The sequence below is a fragment of the Vidua chalybeata genome, chromosome 1 (genome assembly GCF_026979565.1).
Source record: "Vidua chalybeata isolate OUT-0048 chromosome 1, bVidCha1 merged haplotype, whole genome shotgun sequence".
Lineage (NCBI taxonomy): Eukaryota > Metazoa > Chordata > Aves > Passeriformes > Viduidae > Vidua > Vidua chalybeata.
The window spans coordinates 14,639,415-14,660,552 of record NC_071530.1 but is presented as its reverse complement, the minus strand read 5'-3'; the positions used below and the strand labels follow the sequence as shown (position 1 = coordinate 14,660,552).

General features: G+C 40.8%; 1 protein-coding gene across 5 annotated transcripts in view; it reads right to left on the bottom strand.

Annotated features, from left to right (window-relative positions):
* The window catches only part of ARHGAP12 (Rho GTPase activating protein 12), a 74,894-nt gene extending 54,117 nt beyond the window's left edge, over nt 1-20,777 (bottom strand). For 3 of the 5 annotated variants that reach the window (XM_053951828.1, XM_053951835.1, XM_053951842.1), the window contains exon 1: nt 14,568-15,316. In XM_053951828.1, the coding sequence (XP_053807803.1) occupies nt 14,568-15,236 (669 nt within the window). In that variant the 5' untranslated portion in view covers nt 15,237-15,316. Of the gene's footprint in view, nt 1-14,567; nt 15,320-20,706 lie in introns of those variants that run through there. The other 2 variants (XM_053951850.1, XM_053951859.1) reach the window with 1 other exon arrangement.
* Between the last annotated feature and the right edge of the window lie 361 nt (nt 20,778-21,138).

Here is a 21,138-nt window from a genome sequence, read left to right as displayed (position 1 = left end):
CTTAATTTCTTTATGCTTCTGAGTAAATGCAGTGCAGTCTAAAATCTAGTATTCATCCATTCAGAAGCAGTTAATTATAATTTTCACAGTACAAACAACTTCTACATGGCCATGAGGATAAAAGAAATTCCGTTGATTGTATGCTACAATAACCAAGAAAGAACCACAAAATTGCATCAATGCATAGTGCCTATAGCATGTCTATTCTATCTTACATAAAACTATTGGTGAAGGGACTAAAGCAGTGTGTCTCATGATCTAGAAACTTGTTTTTAAAAAAGGGGGAGAGAGAGTGTATGCCACAATACTCAAAAAATAATAATGAATGGGCACATCAACAATTCCCCCAGAAGCTCAGCACATAACCCAGTTACATGTTTAACACAGAAAATTACTGCATTATGTCCACTGGTATGTGCTGCAAAACAGGTGTCAGAACATGTTCCAATGGTCCCTTATGTTCTACATGGACTGCTGAGCAATTAAAAGGCTTGGTACTATCTGTGCAAGGTGCTTGCTGTAGATGCCAACTGTGAAATAACAGGATACACACACCAAAAGTCTTATTCTAGTTTTCTGTGTGGATTTCATTCACTCAGACAAGTATGAACATCTACTGTAATCAAATGTTTAACAGAAATCCCCCTGCTTGTTTGCAGGTCCTTCTCAAACAAAGTTTGAGGTTGAAAGGCCTCCTATGAAGAGCTGAAACAAAGAGGTATGGCCTGCTAGAAAGGAGGAGGAGGTGTGTGTGGGAAGGGGGTCAAGTATTTTGATATTTGAAGTAGACTCCTTCTCCCAAAGCCTGCTGTCACAGTTATACCAATCCACAGAGGGTCTGCTAAAGATGCACTGATCATAAAGACTGCACCTGGTCTTCCCAGAGATGGCACTGCAGTCAAAGTAGAGCCATTCTGACCATGAGCAGCACTGCTGGATTAAGACCATAAAAACCTTGTTTGAATTCTGGGCTCCAGGAATGAAATAAGACTCTCAGAAGTAAGAGAAATGAGTGAGAGCAGCCATAAGTGAACCAGACCCTGCAATAAAAATAGGAAGCAGAGTTCTTTGTACATCCCTGCTCATCATGCAGACTGCCTGGGCTGTCTGGTACCACACTGGGGAGTGGGGAAACACAGTGACCCTTCTCACTTTTCCCATGATTGTAAGACAAATTCACAACTTACTAAAAGTAAAATGAACTGACATAATTGAATTCCTTCTGCCATGCAACACCATTTTTCATTGCTGACAATAAAAACTGAAAATCATCCAAGCCCTAGGTATCAGAGATTCATTCCAATTTATCAGTAAAATGAAGGACTTATTAAACTGCCCTATAAAATAACACCTGTCCCTAAACAAAAGACGGAGGAAAAAGAAACAGTCAGATTCAGATATCTGGCACTAACCCTCTCTGAAACTCACTCCTGATGATCCAAGTGAAAGAGGCCACACTAGCACACTGTGTGCTCCAGATTGCAAAGCATGCTCCAAAATACCGGGGGGTGAGACATAATCTAAATTAATTTTTAAAACCCCGAATAATTTCTGTGATTTTATTTTTCACTGAAGTAGGATTTACAAAGTCTTCTGACAAGTGTAAAACCATGACTAAATTTAGAGAGTACATTTAAATGAACTAAAAACATACAGATGCTTTTGTTGCAAGGAATCTATTTTGTAAAATAACATAATTTTAAATTCTAATGTAAAGGCTTTCATGTAAGAAGAGTTGTGTTGCAGAAAACACAAATAAATTACCAGCACATAGCACACAGGAATGTGTAATGGTACTCTTGTTATACAGTGTGAGGGAGTTCTGAAAACACTGTCAAACTTCATTAAGAGGAATGCTATGCTTATTCAAAATTACTAAAACATTCCAGGCTTTTTTGACTGTCCTATGCAATAAAGCAAACCTATTAGCAGTACATTATAGCTGAGATGGCAAGAATTTGCTAATAGTTTCATGCTGATTAAGCAACAGGCAGTAAGCAGTGCCCTGTGCCCGCCACAGCGAGCACAGCCCTCCCCCGTGCTGCTGAATTACAATTCCGTGCTCAGCATTCAGCGGATCAGCTGGAGCCACTATCCTTTAGAGAAGGTTCCCATTGAAACTGCAAGTATAATAAAGTATGGCAGCACTGTCTGCCAAGCTGTCAGGGGAAAAAAATGCTTTAAAGAACATGTATGTTTGCTTGAGTGTATAGTCATGCTCCTATGAAGTTGTTCTTGCAAGCTGACAGAAAGCTGGTGTTCATCTGCAGAAAACACAGGAGGAATGGAAGTTGAACTTCCTGGGAGTCTCAAGAGAAACATTAATTAATAATTAATGTATTTTGAATTACTGGATACACTAATACTTTGCTGTTTATTTCTATGCTGTTTTCCAGCGAGATTTCCATTGAGCTCATATAAAAAGGTGAATTATGCAACTGCAGGCATTGTAGGAGCTCTGGATTCCAGGTCCCACGGGGGTCTGTAGAGTAACAGTGCTGAAAGCTGATCAGTCCATTGCCCAGAGAGCCTTCTGCAAACACTGCTGGCAGTGTCAGAGCTTATTCTGCTGGATAACTGGTAAGATTTTGCTGTTCAGCCAGATTTAGTACAACAGCTATATTAAAGATAAAAAGCTTATTGGGAAAATTTAAGTGCCTGAATAGGCTTTAGGCTAACATTGCTCCAAATGCTTTTGTCTTCACAAGAGCAGTAATTGAGTATGGAGGGTGATTAGCTCTATCTCCTAAATAACACTTACTGGAAGTGTTAGCTGTGCATTTCAGATTGCCACTGAATTGGGGATTAGAGGACAGGCAAACTACCTGGCACAGCAACAGTACAGCAATCATAACAAAACCTCCAGTGAAGCCTCCAGCTTCAAGATGAGCCTTGCAGCCATAAATCCCCTCAGAGGAATGCAGGGAGATGTTAAACTGCTAAGAACACATACTTTCCATTTTAGTATATAGATTCATCTATTTTGAGCAGAAACTGAAGTTTTATGCCCCCTTTTGCCACAGCACTATAGAGCTTTGAGCCATACTAGCTAGCATACCAAAATCCATCTGGTAGCTGCAAGAAGTTAAAAGCATCAATTTTTTTAAAAGTCACTTCTTGTAAATCATGCCTTTATTGATATGCTTAGCATAATGCATTAATATGAGAAGATCCTGCAATGTGAAGAAGATTCAGGCAAAGAAGCTGTTTGATATGGTTTTGATGGCTTTTCATGGGCTTCTTTCTCCACATAAACCTTCCCTCAATACAGACTGAAGCTTGGAGATTACACAAAAGCCATTATCCCCACACTATTCAAATTTTTTAACATATTTAAACAATTTCAGCTAACAAGTAATCTTTTAATTGGTTAAATTAAAATTAAGACATCATGTTCTCACTCATTGTTAAAATAGATAAACTAAAATGTCATTATTTTAAAAATAATTTTTATTTCTTTTAAGAAATAATTTTCACCTAGCAGATTTCAAAGAACGGTCACCATATTAGACTTCCCTGCCTTTAAAACCCACTAGTCCCTGTATTAGATTATCCTTTATTAAATCTGTATTCAGCTCCAGTATTCTCTCACATGTTTTCTGTGTAACACTGAATATAATTAGTGGGTTCTATGACAGACAGCCAGACTTTTTTTACAAGGTGCAAGACAAAGTCACCGTATAAGGACTTAGAGAGGAGATTACAATTCCATTTTCAAAGGAGACTTTGGTATTTTAGGACACTGCATTTCTTTGGAATCCTCCCTGTCTCAGTATACTGGAATGGGACATTCACTGGCCTGCCTGAAGCCAACAGACCTTAAGGCAAAAAGCAATAGATGGGAAAAATACTTAACATTAAAATAAATATATTTCTGTTTTTCCCAATACTTCACATGTGTTTTGTGACCAATACTTTACATGTATTTTATTTTTCCTCTGACCAGGAAAAATGCCTCCGATTTTGGCACTTGTGGAAATAAGGTTCACAGTTCCACTAGAGAAGAATTTTAAAATTAAATTCCCATTATAAGTTGGGCTCTTAACAGGCTCTTTATATATTGTCACCTCCAGTATATGTAAGTATTCAGCTGTTTAGCTTGCATGTTGAAGTTTCTAAATAAACCATAAAATTGCCACATATATTGGCATCTGTCACTTATACTGGAGGGGAGAGAGATAAAAAGAATTAAGACAAAATGTCACAAGGTCTTCTAAATTCCCAAGACACTGCCTCTATTCTCAAGACAATGTATGTGCTACAGCACACAAGCAAAACTCTGAGGTTTTGTTAGGGCTGCTTGAACCCCTCAATCTCATGTATTTTAATGACTTAGGACAAAGAATGCCTCCTATTACATCACGTATAACATTTCTTTCTGGTAATGAAGGATAAAGTAGAAAACCAAGTCTCATGCCAGAGAAGACGTACAGAGAACATTAGGTCAAGACTTAGTTTAAAATTTTGCCTTAAAAGACATAATAGGATGAGCAAAATAAGTAGTATCAGTTAACATATTTATATGAGCTGTTTCAAATTTTGAGCAGAGCAGGAATATTTCCCTCAGTAGCTGTTTAAGACCACACAAAAAGAAGCCTGTACATAATTATGCCGTGGTGACTTCTAAGATATTTTTAATTTTCAAATTTAATTGAGTTAGAACAGGCTATGGTCACTCCAATTTTAACACTGGGATTCTGTTTTGCAAAAGTATGCTGAATAGCAGGAGGAACAATTTTAGAAATCTATCCAACCCATGGTGCCTAACTTAAAGAAGTTAGAGATTTTTTAAGATCACTTTTGAAGGCTTTTTAAAATGCTAAAGCCAAGTACACAATTGTACAGACTTTTCTCAAAATCCCAGAAATACTCAGCAATAGATTATATGTACTGCTTATAGCAGAATTAAGCAAAGCAATTAAATTCTCATGGGAATCTCAACCAGGTTGCATCTTTTTTTCCTCTCTACAACTACTGAAAATAGAAGTATTTGTTCTTTGATTGTATTTCTTAGTCTGTTTCTCTCTACTTGCAGACAGTTTGTTGGCACCCAGTGTAAGGACAGAAAGCATGAAACTCTCAGCCATGCATTTCTGCAGTTTTTCTTCCCCTTTATTTTCCTTACACTAGCAAGAATGTCTTTCATTTCCAATAACAGCTATTTCTGCAAATCAGTTTCTAGAAAAAGAAGTATACCTTTTCATTGAATTTTGTTTTTCAACATGAAAATGTTGAAGTAATTCTGCAACTCCCACTTTACTTCAATGAATATTAAACCAGCAATTTTTGTTTCAGATGGCAGTTAAGAAGATATAAAAAGATTCAGCATTTGTGGAATTTTATTTACTTTATAATTCTGAGGCTGCACTCAAGCAGACCCAACCATACCAAGGACAACACAGAAGGCTGGCTCGGGGCTCAAATCACCATTTAACATAACACTTTGAGAAGCAAAGCATCAGTTTATGGATAGACAGTAATGATATGAAAGCAGGACAAGCACACACAATTCATGAGACCACCTATGGGCACAGAATTTAAATACAGCCCTTCAAGCTACTTTCCTCAGAAAATTAATTGCAAAGAAAGAATTTGTCAATGTAGTACCATCTCAGCACAATGTTCACTTCAATTGTTTTAATAAGCAGCACACCAAGGACCTGCAACAGCTGGAAAGAGCTGTTTCACAGCCCTCTCAAATGCTGTACAGGGAATCATCACACCTTGGGTTTGGACACAATCTGCTGAGGCTTTATTTACAAAAGAAAAGAAGAAGACTAGTTTAGCGCTAGATTTTTAGCATAACACTCAGGATTTGGATTTTTCTCTTTTTCCATAAAAGAAAAAAATATGCACAAGCCCAAGTACATATCCAAGTTTTGCTCAACTGATAGTTACAGTAGCAACTTATGAACTAGCAAAGAGCAAAAATGGACACAATACAGTTTTTACATATATAGTTAACTGAAAAGTAAACAAAATTTAAAAGTAAAATTTACACCTTGCTGGAGCACAACCCACAACCTTGTGAAACACCATGACAGGTCGCCCTTTGAGACTGAAGCATGGAAGAGTAAAAAGAAAACCTATCTCTAGTTGAGCATCCCTCACCCTGTGTGTCTCCTCAGGCAGTCACATAAGCACAACCCTTCAGGCTGGCAAAGGCAAGAAGAATGAAAGCAAGGGAAGATGGAGGCTCTAGCTTTGACTGAGGAGGCTGCAGTGGGTGACTGATGAGGAGCTGCCAGGGACACAGGCGAGCAGATGAGCTCAGTGAGCAGATGAGAGTTGGGCAGAGGGACAGCCATGTGTGTGTGACCACTGGGACCCTAGCAGGGCCACACTGCCTCTTCCCACGCTCCTGCTCCCTGCCTAAGGCAAGGCAGCCACAGAGCCTGGCTGTGAAAGCTCTCCCAGGAGGAAGCATTGCAGTGCCCTGGCACAGCTGGTGGGCACCAGCACCATGGGGTAACACATACTGCAGCAGGAACAGCACAGAGCCTCAGAGAAGCATGAAAATGCCATTACAAGTTAGAGTGCAGCACCCGGGAGAGATGAACAGAACAAAGTCACAGCCAGGACAAGTGGACTTATCTGGATGACAGAAAAAAGACAGTACTGATGAGTACATCTCGTGAAGTTGTTGTGAGAAAGCTTAAAGTTGGTAGTCACACTATATGAGGTGCAAATCAAGATCAAAGTGCTATCAAACAGAACAGCTGCCCCTGTTTGTTTTTTTTTTTTATATCTCATATATACAGAGAACATAGGTATACAGATATATATACCCACACACATACATAGTCCCCTGTGCCTAAAGCACAATGCAGTTATGCATAAAAAACATCTATTCATTTTTCCAGCTGGATGAAGGTACCCAAAAATTGATAGTGCCAAGCATGTTGATAAATCTTCACTGGTGGGGTCTGGGGGGAGGAGGGAAGCACCTGTATACAATTTCAACAGGAAAAACAGTCAAATCAAAGTCACTTAACAACCTCATTTAGTGTTGCAACACTTTAGTGCAGGACAAAACTTCTTCTAAATACTTAAACCCCAATAGTTATGTGCAACACTGCAACATTTCTGTTGTACCATGAATCCTTTCCAAACAATATCCCAGTGATCCTTCAAGCTCTCTAGAAAATAAATGAGCATGCAATATTACTAGACATGTTAAACAACCAGCTGAGAGTCCAGAAAGTTTGCTAACTGTATTTTTGTTTTTATCAGACATAACATTTTATTACAGTAATGCATAAGCACACTTGTTGCCTGAGTCCCATCACACCAGTGACAGTAAAAAGGCAAGTGTGCCCTCGAGTCCTTCAGATCTGCTGACTCTGCACTAGACTGAGACTATCCAGGCTGCCATAAAGGAGTTCCTTATAGGCTACACTCGTCACAGCACTGCCCAGGCCAGCACTACCACCTCCCTGCAGCACCGGAAATAAATATTTGTAGAGCCAGGTGGTGACTAGAGCAGCAAAGTGATTCAGCTGAACAATCCACAAAAGCAAAAGACAGCAACTGTGTACACTACACACTAGCAGAAAACAGACAGAACTCTGCTCTTCAGCACTGCATTTAAACAAAATACAGGGAAGTTACTAGATGATCTGAAGATCATCCAGAAGCCTTAGGTAAACTATTTTAAAAGGTAATAATTAAAATTATATTATTTAAATTCAAAATGTAATACGTAATTTCAGATTTAAAATAGGAGTCCAAGTTTCTAATCATGATTTTGATTATAAGCAGAAGGTAAAGCCAGATAATTTAACATCAAAACTCAACATAAGCAATAACCTAAATTAATTCAGACAGCTCCTCAACTTCTAGCTTTCATTTACAAAACTTATCAGACGGAAAACTAGAATGAATTAAAATACAGACTCCAAACACCTATGCAAGTCTTCACAGCATCACTGTACACAAGCTCCAATCTCTGTAAAAAGAGTTTATGACGATAGGACAAACTATCAAAAGATGGGGGGAAATATACCACAATTGCCTCTTTTTCAAGATGAGAGAGGCCAGCAATTGCATGTTATTTAGAACACAGAAACACCATGAAATTTGCATCCTGTATTTTCGTTCTGCACCATTTCCTACTACTGACATTCTCTATGCTTGTTTGAATGCCTCTCTGCACTAACCTAGCAGATGCATATCTACCAGAATAGAACTATAATCAACTAGAAATCTACTGTCTTTCCCAAGAACTAGGTCAGAAGTCCTTTTAAGATAGGCTAAATTCAAAATGGATACAAATATTCTAACACTATGTTGTCCAGTTACTCATGATCATGGAAATCATTTGAAAATCCTCAGTTCTTACTATCCTGAAAGACTGTTTTGTCCAAATGTATTGTCCTTAGCTTTAGAACAAACTCCACATAAAGGCAAAACCCATTTGTCTGTACCGTTTTCAAATCAAACATACCTGGCAAGGCACGTCAGAGACATATCAGCTGTGTGGGTGCTAGATATGCACAGATTCTGCTTTGTGGTTTTTTTTTTTAAGTACAAATGTCTACTATTCCAGAGAGCTGCCTAAAAAAAGGAAAAAAGTGTTTTGCATTTTATTCTACAGAGTCATACGTTCCCTGACGTTTTGTCACACTGCTGTGAAACAAATGATACTTTCTTTAGGATTCTACAGAATAACAGCACCTTTGTTCTATAGGCAAGCACTGCAATATTAAACGACTGCCTAGATCGTAACCAGGTGAAGACGTAGCAAAAGCCATTGTTTGTACCCAGAGCCAGAGTTATGTGAGAGAACAAGATATGATCAAATATTCTGAAAACAATCTCAAGCAGAGTTTTACCTATTACAGTCCTTTCTGTGTCTGGTGGTTCCCTACTGCAAATGACAGAAGCACTGCCAACGAGAAAAAGCAAGTCCCCAGTATCTCCAGCTGCTTTCAACTTAGGCAGCAGTGAGACAAAACACCCATTCCTTTTTCTAGGGCTGCTTTCCTGTTTAAGCATTTACTCCACCATCCCTAAAGACTCTGTCATCACCCTGCTGAGGCTGGCACTTGGCACGAATTCAAAAGAAAAGGCAGGTGGGACAGCATGCACCAAAACTCACACATTGCACACTAGAAATTATACTTTTCTAGATAAAAATAGTAAAATCAATTCCATATTATGACTATTATTCCTTAAGCAGTGCAGCTTGAGCTTCATTTGAGCTAGGAAATAATTCTACCAGGATAAAAGCCACAGGTTTATTCATCTAAATCAGTGCCTTCGAAGTTCCATGTCATCATTTTCTACATGAAATTAGGGTAAATAGGGGTGCAAGAGTCAAAGACTGTGTTGGCACTTGCAGAATTTTGACAGTGCACTAGATGTTTGCTTCAAGTCTGAAAGCCCAACACAAAGCTGCATGTACCAAGTAGATCTGTAGCTTACTTAGCTGAGCATTCCAACACCAGTATTAGAACAAACCAGTCAACTAAAACCAACTTGTCTCGCAGGTCATGATTTTCTGACAACTGCCTTACACAGATAACACTGGTGCTTGCTGTTTATTTTTTTAAGGAAGGTCAATCTGATTTGCAGCAGGGATGTGTAGAGGAGCATACGGGATATGGGCTGCAGGCAGTGTTAGTGGCACACAAGGGCTGCTCATTTTAGGGCACCTAAATCCAGATTTACTCACCTGGACCAACTATCAGCAATCTGACTCTCATATTAAAACTACAGAGGTCGAGCTGATCACAAACAGCAGCACTGTAAAGTGAAACTATCCAGACCTGTTGACACTGTGTAGGAAAAAAAAAAAACACATACAAAAAAAACAGCCAGGAAAAATATTCCCTAATATTATCTGTCCAGAACCTCTGAGTTATTAATCTAATTTAGCAAATATTTCGAGCTGTTTATAAAGCTCTAGCAGCAGCTACCGAAATCACAAAAAAAAATATATTAAATTAATGTTTTATAAAACTCCTTAAATTATAAAGCTTTTAGTTCCTTGTCATTGAAAGTTATTCTTCACCTCATTATAATGTGCATATTTCAGCATTTAACATCATTAGAATAACAAATGCTGTTTTGCAGAAGGTAAGAGACTAAAGGATGGTACTTAAAACATAATTCAAACTATTACATTATACATATCACCATGAATCTGCAAACATGTTCAGTTTTATTAAGAAAAAAAATCTTGTATGCTTCTTTCATATTGTCAATTACTCATCTCTTGGACAAATGAATGAATTAAAAAAAACAGGATGAAATTTCTTATCATAGAAGCAAACGGATTCTGTGCCCCGCAAAACAGTGATAGCCATTTATTTCAGAGATTTAATGTTTCACCAGCAAGGCAGTCTAACACTAATGATTTGCCACCAGTCTTTCAACTAAGTGACAAAGTCAAGAACGCCAAGACCTCCAGAAGATATGCTGTGACACCCACAGAAAGTATTTTGTTCTCCTGACTAAAAAGTTACTGCAATCCCACAGAAATTGCAGAGGCAAGACAGAAAGAGCTCTTTAAGATCTTTACTACTCAGAATTAATCAAAGCAAAACAGCCATCCTAGTGATAATCCCCTTTAGTGCTTCACAGTTTATGCAATAGTCAATTACTAAAGAGGATGAAAGACAGAACAATCTTTGCAAATAGGTCACTGTCTATATATATAATGATTAAAACCAACCTGTTGCTAAAAGTAACTTTTAATAAGCATAAAAAGTAACATTTAGACAGTGCCATATATTTACTCTTAAATACATTCTATGTCTCCTACGACAAACGAGGAGGTAACATGCATCAGAAACATAGTTATTTCCCATAGGTTATGCATTAGCATTGCCAAAAGCAGATTTTAATTGCTGTCTGTAATTCCAAAGTATCATCCTCAAAGATATCACCTAAACATTCTTGACATGATCTCTGAACTTACCCAGCTCTCTCCCTGTCTGCACACCTTCTCTCTCAAAACTTGACAGGAAAGCAAGCATTGCCCAGGGTGCTTTTTAAAGACTACTTTTAATGTCTTCTTCTTTTGCCTCAGCTTTTCCCATCAGTTTAGGCATGCCTGAACGTGTAAGTCCTTTTTTTTTTTTTTTTTTTTTTTAAACTTCAGAACAATTACCCAGGTCTCTGCTTCTACTGCATACTGCTCAGACATCCCATCTGCTTCTTTCAAGTACTGTCCATATCTGCTAAAGAATCATTCTTTCAGAACTTTCCTTCTCCCTTACATCCTTGGCCTCCCTGAGAAATATTTTTGCCCTTTCCTTGGGATCAGGACATGACACCTGACACCATTTTTCTAAAATTTTATTGATCTTAATTGATTCTCACAGCTTTGAGTGTCACCATTGTCTCAGTGATTCTTACACCCAGCTGTGCATTCACTCAAACCATTTCATTCAGTTCCAATTCAACCTGCAATTACTGTCAACACCAGAGATTTAAATCTGGTTAAACTGAAGCTTGTTTTCTCTCAAGCCCTACTTCCTCTAATTACCTCCAGCTTCCTACAGTTCAAGTCCACAAACTAACAGAGGGTTCTCACAATGCCTTATCCACCAGAGTGGCAACCAACTGTTGTCATTTCTTTGCATAAAATGTCAAGAATGTTCATTATCCAGTCCTGAGGTTTCTCTCAACCAAACCCCTTGCTACATCTTCATTAGCAAATACTTCTGCTCACACTGCCACCTCTCTGTCCTTTACTTCACATATTTCATCTGCTAAAAAATCCTTCCTTTATGAATTACTTTGGAGGCTCTGGATCTTCCAGTATTTCTGCAGCCATCAAGCCTATGACTTCAAGACCATACAGCTGCAGAACCTGCACTTCATTACTGGAAAGGAGGAGGAGGATAATCTTCAGGAAATAATGTAACCACTTAGAAAGATCTCACAAGAGAAGCATTCCTCTGTATCTCATATATTTGCACTCAAGGGCAGTAAAAACTGACACTGAAGGTCGGGCTAAAGCTGAATGCTATCACCTCAACACCACCAAAAAATTACTTACATGAAGGCATTATTAAGGTAATTCTAGCTTCTAATCTTACAAATTTAAGAGAAAACACCTGTAGCTTAGAGTTTATTATAATGCAGACCGCATAAAACTGAACTTCACAACAGGCAGGGGAGGGAGAAGCAGTCAGTCTTGTGAAGTGAAATCCTGTTTGTGCATGAAAGCCAGGAACTTGATGTTCTCACTACAGACTAAGAGCAATAAAAACAGCTTTCTGAGCCATTAATTTCTACACAGCTGATTTCTACTAAACAATGCTCATTATTGAAAGACTTCTAAAATAACTGCCAAGCTGTTCCAGTGAGAAGGCTGGCACTCTGAGCATCTAGACTGAGCTAAGGGTGACATCAGTTCTACCACTGCTTTAATCCCCACGGCTACTAAATGTCAAACATTTTCATTGCACTTAAAGAGCTTGCAATTACGCACCAAGAGATTAAGTTACAAAATAAGGCAAACTGCAAGGCATAGCAAGCATCCGCATTCTTGTTGCCCAAGATTCTCATGGTGGCAAGTGAAACTGCCAAGCATTTTCCACAGCCAAAATGTTGCATTTTTAGCATTTGTTATTCTTAAACACTGTGAAAACTCCCCCCTTTTAGACCTCCCATAACACAGTGTCTACAATACATGCACTGCTGCCCCGCTCAAATATAAATTTATAAATCAGTTGTAGCGTTGAATAAAGTATAGTGGAGAGAGGGGAGAATGGTGAAAAGATTAAGTGTCACTGCATCAAGAGGCACAAAGTCCAGTGGAAACTGAGCTGCAGGCCATATATTTATTATTGACAAAAGACACCCATGTAATATTAATTCCATCTGCTTCAGAGAAGGAAATGCATCAAATTATAGTCAACACAGAAGAAAGAACTGTCCTACCACGTAATATAAATTTTAATGTGGTAAACTATTTAAATTAGGATATACTTTCTAAACATTACTTGGTATTTTCATAATTTGTTTGACAATTGATTAATATGGCAGTAACATGCCAACACACACTTCTAAAATAAATATCTAGTAATCACTTTATCGTGCCAAGTTCTAAGTGGTTCATATCAACTACTCTGAGCTAGGGCAGTGCTATAAAGAAAGTGTAAGAAAGCTCATGGATTCTCACACTGCATAAGAAACATATCACTGAAGAAAATAAATTAAATTCAGTAATCCTATTCATTCCATAATATTTGTGTGAGAGGCGATGAATTTAAAATCAACATAAAATATACACATATTAGAGACATGATGCCCCATAACTATAGAAACTCTGAATATCAAGAATGAGGCCAAGAATATAGTAGGATATTGAAAAGCTATAGATTCTGAGTATTTCAATAAATACACATACACACAGTTCAAGACTCTGTAATTCACCTAATCAATCTTGTATCTTTAAGTTTTTCCCATACCGACTCATTCCTAAGCAGCTTTGTCTTCATTGTCTCTTATTACCAAAGTACTGATTCACAGCTCTCCATGGTAAAACTTTTCATGTTTAAAGTTAGCATCAAGTTTGATTTGAGATACTCTGGTACTCTGAACACATGCTGCCAAGTGGGATTTACTGTAACAATCAGTTTCTATCCAAGCAAAAACAGTTTCACACTACAGATTATGTTCAAGAGTAGGGAGCTTTGAACAGAATTTAAAATAATTGAACATGTCCCTACAGAAAGACAGGGAAGGTAAGTGTGAGGTGGAGGAATTATCTACACACACACACATATATAAATATATAACTATGTGTATGCACACATACATCACTGGTTTAAGAGCAAACCTGGATTACAAACTACTAATTAACTTGGTTACCCATACCAGAAGTGACCTGATTAAGTCAGAGTTCTAATCTTTTGATGGGGGAGGGGGATGCCTGTTAAAAAAAAAAATTGAGACAAACTGCTTTACCAAGGACAAAGGCCATCAATGCTCAGTTTTAGCCTGAAGTAGGAGTACATCATTCCTGAGATTCTTCCATACTAATTAACAAACTCACATGTTTTGAGTTTTAATCCAGAGTAAAGTTGTGAGAAGCAGAATTGGCAGGGTTGACTCATTAAAACAGTTTACAAATAAAATAATCAAGCCAGAAATTCAACTCCATGTAAGTCTTAAATGTAATTAAACCCACTAAGAAATTAATTTACAGTTCTTATGTTATCTATACACACTTAGGGAAAACTGACAGTAACTTGCACTATTACTTCAACAGGCCAAGTCATGAGAAGTTAAAGCAGTAGGCTCCCTTCCTCTCAAAGAAAATATAACCCAAACTCTGTGTCATATTAAAACAATTTTAATATGGAAACACCATTGTTCTTTAACTTTAAATCACAGAATAATGTAAATGGAATCAATTCCTATAGCACAGAAATTCTGCAAGAACTAAACGCAAAAATGTTTCGGTTTTAGTAACAATTTCATGTTAAGAGAAGACATTTTTTTTGAACAACTGGAAATTTTTGGGAATAAGTCTCAAAACAGTAGCAGACAATTATGGCAATAACGAAAGAAAATAAACCAGATGTGGGGGCCATTTTTTAGCTTACCTGCACTTGTTCTGTGGAACTACTACTGAGTTCATCTCCAGACTCCGAATCTTGGTGAATTTTTTCTGAGCCTTCTCCTGCTGAATCACAGGACTGTTCATGCAAAAAGCTGGTCTTCTCTATTTCCAAGAACTCTGGGCATGGGAAATGACCCATGGAAATGGTTCTAAACTGATTGGAAACCTTGGGAGATTGCAACTCATTGTTTAGTTTTCCATTGTTCTGGGTAAGGTCCAGACTCAAACCAAAAGTTTGACAGGGGCTATTGTTCAGTCCCAGATTTTGATTGGCATCTCGAACTAAGCAAGACACTTGAACTGGAGAAGATTTTCCAAAACTAGAAAGCTCTGGTGACTTATTCACATTTTCTGTTGATCTCTGTAATCCATGTGTCAACTTCAAGGTGTTATTTGGCAACATGCTCGCCTGCTTCACAGGTGGCATCAGTGCTTTCCGGGGTATTTCCTTCACATATTGAGCTGGCACATAAAAGGGTTTGGAATTTTCATCTCTTTTGACTTGCCACCAATCATCATTAGTCTTTTTCACTAAGATGTATTTCTCCCCTTGCTTGATCACAATTTTCTTGTCCTTGGCCTCATACTCATAGTCATACTCCACTTGAATGTAAAATTGTCCTGGAAGCATCTTCCCGCCCTTATCAGCCATTTCTATTTGAAAAGATTTCACCTTTTCAGACAAAAGGTAAGCGACATTCTGTTTCAGTGTTATTTTCCTATTAATGTTCAGAGCTGTAAGAAAAAAAAAAAGTATATGTAATCAAGTGGCTGTTAAAGAGCACTTTGGATAAAAATATTTTTTTAAAAATCCTGCCTACTTAGACTAATTGATGGGAAAATGCAGTATTTTCAGGTATCTTTCTGAGCGTTGAAATAAAAAAAAATCAGTAGAACAACTTGGATCACTGATTGAACGGTCCTATTCACACAAGCCTCCTGCTATCAAGAGGCTCATTAGCTTCATTAATTATTTAGTTATTATTTCTATTACTGATTAACATTGATCATTGGGGATTTGGTGAGGGGGCTCATCTGAGTCAATCTCTTCCTTACATATAGGCTTAATTTCTTAAATAAACTATTAATACACTAGTTTTAATCAAAATATTTCAAAGAAGACTTATTTACCTCACAGAAAACCTGATCTAACCAAATGTTTAAGGGTTAGATCTTAAAATGCAAACAAAAACCCCCACAGTGACAAAACAGGATTATGAACCAAAATGGGTAATGAAATAATTAATAATACATGAAAATTCTGAAAAGTTCTTTTCAGCATCTTTATAATTCAGACAACTGCCGCTGCATCCACACCCATGAACAAATTCTCTCTATTTAATCATGTAGTATCAATGTCCAAATTCATGGGTGCATAAACATTAGTCTTGCCAACTTGCTCTGAACACAATATAGTAAATTAATATGAAAGGTAGGATTTTTAACTTTGAAAATCAAAGCATGTAAGATCTCCATCATTCCCACAGAAAGTAGGAGAATTCAAGTAAAATGCTGCCATATTTAGTCTTATGAAGATTAACAAACACATCTTTTTATTTTTAAATGCATGTTTCATGAATGAGAAAAGTTATGTAGAAACTTGCAGCTCTGCAAGTTAAGACTTTGCGATGAGATTTGTACCTTCACCCTGCCACAGAGCGGAACTAATGCAATTCCATGCAGGCACACACATGCAGAGGGAACTCAGCTGCTAAACGGGACTAAGAACAGAAACAAAAACAAAAAAGAACTTCTGGGGAGATCTAAAGCAGAAACCACGAAGGATCATTCCATTTTCTTTTGCCATTTCTGTTATCTGATCTGAGCCTTGAAAAAATACATTTGCCTCATAACTCAGAGACAAAGTAGAAGGTAAAAAGCTAAGGTATTACATCAAGACAGAAGTGCCCATCTTTAATCTGTGTCTCTCTCCCACAGACCATCTTCTTTTACTTCCAAGAAGCATTTCCTACAGGTAGTAGCTAGGTAGCCACCACCATTTTCCAGGTTCCAAACAGAATCACTAAGTCAGATTAACAATTTTATCAAAGACTTAACAGAAGGAATGATGGTACCACATTCAACAAAACTGACAATAGGAACAGTAAAAAGAATGCCAGGATTCTGGTGTTTACTCTCTACCATAAAATGGTACGTTGACATTCAAAGTCTATTTACAGCCTCGGTACAAAGCAACTTGCTTACCTGCTATTCTACATAAATAGGTGTTTTTAAGTGCAGCTCTGCAGTTGTTTAGCAACAGCAGCAGAAGGTAAACATGAACAAATTGCAGCCATTCCCACTCTCTTCCTAGTTTTGGAAGCTCTGCCATGCAAATGCTATTTTTTTCTTCTTAGCAAACCTGACTCCTTCCAACACTTCTTCAAAGCTGCTACCAATCCTTTTCATGGCTTCCAGGTCAGACATCAGAAAAATGCAAGTCTTACCAAGCTGCAGTATACCTCAAAGCTCTGTTATCTCAAAAAGCTGAACCATAGGATAAGGATCCATTCAAAATCTCTTTCTCCCACACAGAAACCAAAGAGGACATAAGCCTCTGGTTTCCCACAGGACTAACGAGTGTTTAAAAGCTTGGATTTTTCATTCCTTTTTTGCTGGTTCCATATGACTATTTATTGAGAATGCATGCTTAACATTTTCTCAAGACAGAAAGGTTCAACAGGTTGCATGTTATGTTTCAAAAAAAACAAAATTTTGAATAATACAAGTTAAATAAAACAACTACTACAAAAATAGCTCTACCCACTTTTTAAGTCAGTTTTGCAGCCTAATGCCTTCCCAAAAAATAACAACAAAAAAGAAATAACAAAAATAAGCAGCACAATTTTTGGTCCTTCATCCAAGCTGCAAAATTATCAAGTCAATAGCAAACATTTGGTAATGTTGAACATATGATTAAAGAGAGACAGACTGTGTTCAGCCAGAATACTAAAACAGTTTTACAAACATATCACATCAACAGGATCGAGCAAGGCTCTAATTCTCCTCCTCAACCCAAAAAGGCAAGAAATATGTATGGTATAGATGGGAAATTAAGCCTGTAGATCAGCAAACAACTACCATGGCCTTGATTTCACAGATTCAAATGCATTAATTTTTGTTTTGCTTTAATTTTTTTAATGCAGCTCTTGTGTCACAAAAGATAGACTGCCTGCACTCTCTGTGCAGCCCAGGGGACAGCTAATTGTAATGCCCTTTCATGAAGCTGCCTCACAGAACACAGTTTAAAGAGCCACAGGAGCCTTGGTCAAACCTCTGCTGTAAGGGGCTCACAACAACGCAGTTGTGAATGGACAATATTGACGCTTGGACTGCTGACTTCACTGTGCTACTAGTCAACAGCTGAAGTGATACCTGGTCAGTTCTTGTAACCTCACAGTATTTTTTATTCCTTACCATTTACCTGTCATGCTCAATGGCATCCACATTGCTAAAGAAGGTTGAATTCCTCTAATTAGAGAATGGTAAGTATGAAAAATCATTTACTTCCACAGAGAACATCTGTAAGCTTTCATACCTTAAATAAATAACACCTTAAATAAAGTCTCAGTACCTGATTGAGAGATTGAGAGATTAGTAACAAATGGCCTCACTAAGAAAACCTATATTCATGAACACCAAAAAAGACTCAGACCTCCCTTTTCTCCTGGTGAAGAAAACCCCAGTCGCAACTGGCAAATGATCTAAGGTGGGTCACATCCCCACGAGAATGCACAAGCCACCATTTCACGGAGCATTCCCGCTGTCCCACGGGAGCGAGCCTGGCGATGGCAGACACGGCACCGGGTGCGGCAGCCGGTGCGAGAGAGGCGAGCAGGGCTTTCACTCGACACCGGGGCAGAGAGATCCCTTCGGACTCCGGCTGCCGATGGAACCGTTCCCATCTCTTACTCAGCTAAGGCTGAGTAAGGCTGGCAACCCTGGGTGTTCGCAGAGGTCAGCTCCTCCCTTCCCCCATCCCTCCGCCCGCGGGCGCGCCCCTGCCCGGGCCGGCCCTGCCCCAGCGCTCCGCTGCTCCCGGCACCGGGCCGGCCCTGCCCGCTCCGCACTCGGGGCTCCGGGGAACTCTCCCCACAAGCGGGTGCACACGCAGCACCAGGGGTTCGGCATGCCAACACTTGCCTCTAGCTACACGTTTATGTGAGTCCCCACAGAACGAGACCGTTTTTATCTAGACCCGATGTGACAGCTCCAATCACCCCCAGACAGGCAGGGTTCGGAGCGCTGTAGGTCCGCTCAGAGCTCAGCCTTTCCCGGAGCAACCTAAACCCTGCAGCTGCACCCTCATCTCCTTAGAGCACCCAGTCTTAACTACAGAATGATGCTCTCTGGGTTGATCCTGAAGTCAATGCAAATGCTTGAATGAGGCACGGTCCTAAGACACAGAATCATAAATATGGCCATATATGATACACATATAGTACGCTCATGTATCGTATGAGATATGATCACCCCTACCTTCAGCATTATCCTAGAATTCAAGACTCACCCCCACCCTCTCTTTTGAAATTATCAGGCACAGAGCATTTACTTCTCATCTTCCAGAACCAGGTAACTGAGTCTTGGGAAATAACCTAAAATGCTTTTTGCTATTTCTTTTATTTCCTCTAGGGGAAAAAAAAAAAACCCTTACTGGGGACAGGGAATTGTTACTTACTGTCCAATACAAGCAGATGATAAATTGTTAAAAATGCTACTGAGTACCAACGGATCGCCTTAAATTTCTTTGTGTGACCTTGTTCGCAGCCTCCTACAAAGCAGGAGCAGTTGACTTGTGTAATCTTTTTCCATTTTCAGCATCAAACTTCACCCACTACTGAAATGAACTCTTCTGCAGTGCTGATACAGAAATAAACTCAATTATGAAGGCTAAATTAGGATAAATTCTTAACAGTTCAGGCCAGATGAGATACCCTGGCTACACCTCAATAGATTCCATGATTCTGCTTCTCCCTGGGTAGTTTTCTTAGGGGTTCAGGCTGTATCTGCATGACCACTGCCTGGGAGACTGGTCCCTTGTCAAACTTCAACCCCATTCATACCTTTCTTCCCAAGGGGGCACCACTGCTTGTCCAGCACACCTAACTCCTCAGCCAGTATTTTCCTGCAGACCAGTCCTCACCAACGCCTGCAAGAGCCACCCTCTGCAAAGCGTGCACTGAGAGCATGCAGAAGTTGCATACAAATAGAGGCAAATGGAAACGAGAGATACAAACAAAACACACACAACTTACAAGCTGTACGAAAACAAGCTTAGCCCTTCGCTCTTTCCTCAAACACAGTTAGAAATGGAGCACTACTTGCAAGTAAACTACCTACCCGGAGCTCACACGTCTTTAAACGCTAGAGGCATAATAAGCAACCATTTAATAACTGCCCGTGACTCAGAGCACTGAATAAGCCATGCATTTTAAACAAGTGTCAGGACAACTTTTCAGCGCCGCTGCAGCCCGCGCCCCCCCCCTCCCCCCGCTCCCTCCCTGCCAGTCCCGCTCGCTCCCGGTGCGGGCTTTTGTTAAGTTGTTGACTGCGAGGACCGGCTATAAATAGCGCGGCACGGCCGCCCCGACCGGCCCGGCCCAGCCACCCCAAGTTACCGCGCTCAAGTTCACCCAAGGGCGGCAGATCCCCCCGGCCCGGCGGGGGCGCCCGGGAAGGGCGGCGGGGCCGCCGCTGCCTCCCTTTGTCTCCCGCAGGTGAGCGGGCGCCGCTCGCACACGGCAGCGCGGGCGGCCCGGCCCCGCCGCCCCGGCAGCGCGGCCCGCGGCAGCGCCCAGGTGCGGAGCTGCCTCCCGGAGCCGCCGACTCGGCGCTGCCGGCGCCACCCGCGGAACGGAGCCGCCGCCGCCGCCGCCGGGAGCAGCGCGGGGCGGCGCCGCCCGGACCCCCGGCGGGCGCGGGGGGCGCTCCGCGAGGCGCCCCAGGAGAGGGAGGGCGGCAGGGCGGCGCCGGGGGGCTGCGGCCCCGTGCGCCGGCCCGGGCGCGGACGTTCCCCCGCGGGGCCGCCCGGCCCTGCCCGACCGTCCCGGCGGCGGCAGCGCCGCGCTCGTCCCGGTCCCCGCCCGCCCCGGCGGGCCGAGGGGAGCGGCGCAGCCACCCACCTGCCGCCCGGGCCCCGCTCCGGCTCCCGCTCCGCTCCCGCCGCGGCCCCGGCGAGTGTCGGCTCCGGGGCACGGCGGCGTCACCGCGGGTCACGTGCCGGGGCGGGCCCGGGCGGGGGTGGGGCGGGGGCGGTGCCCGGGACCGCCCGGCCCCCGGCGAGAAATCGGTGACCGCGGCGGCGGCTCCGTCCGGCCGTCCTGCTGCCCACCTCACCGTGAGCTGCTGGAGTGCTCCGGTGCGGCTGCTGGGGCGATGCCAACAGCTCCCAGCTAACGCGGTGTGTGAAATACCCAGGCCTTTTTGTCCCTGGCGAAACGAACAGAGGGGAAACAAAAACCACGCACCTTCCTCGCTGCAAACAGGGGTCGGTCTGACTGTTTAATAGATGATACCTGAAGAAACCACATTTTTTAAACAGTTGCCCAAAAAGA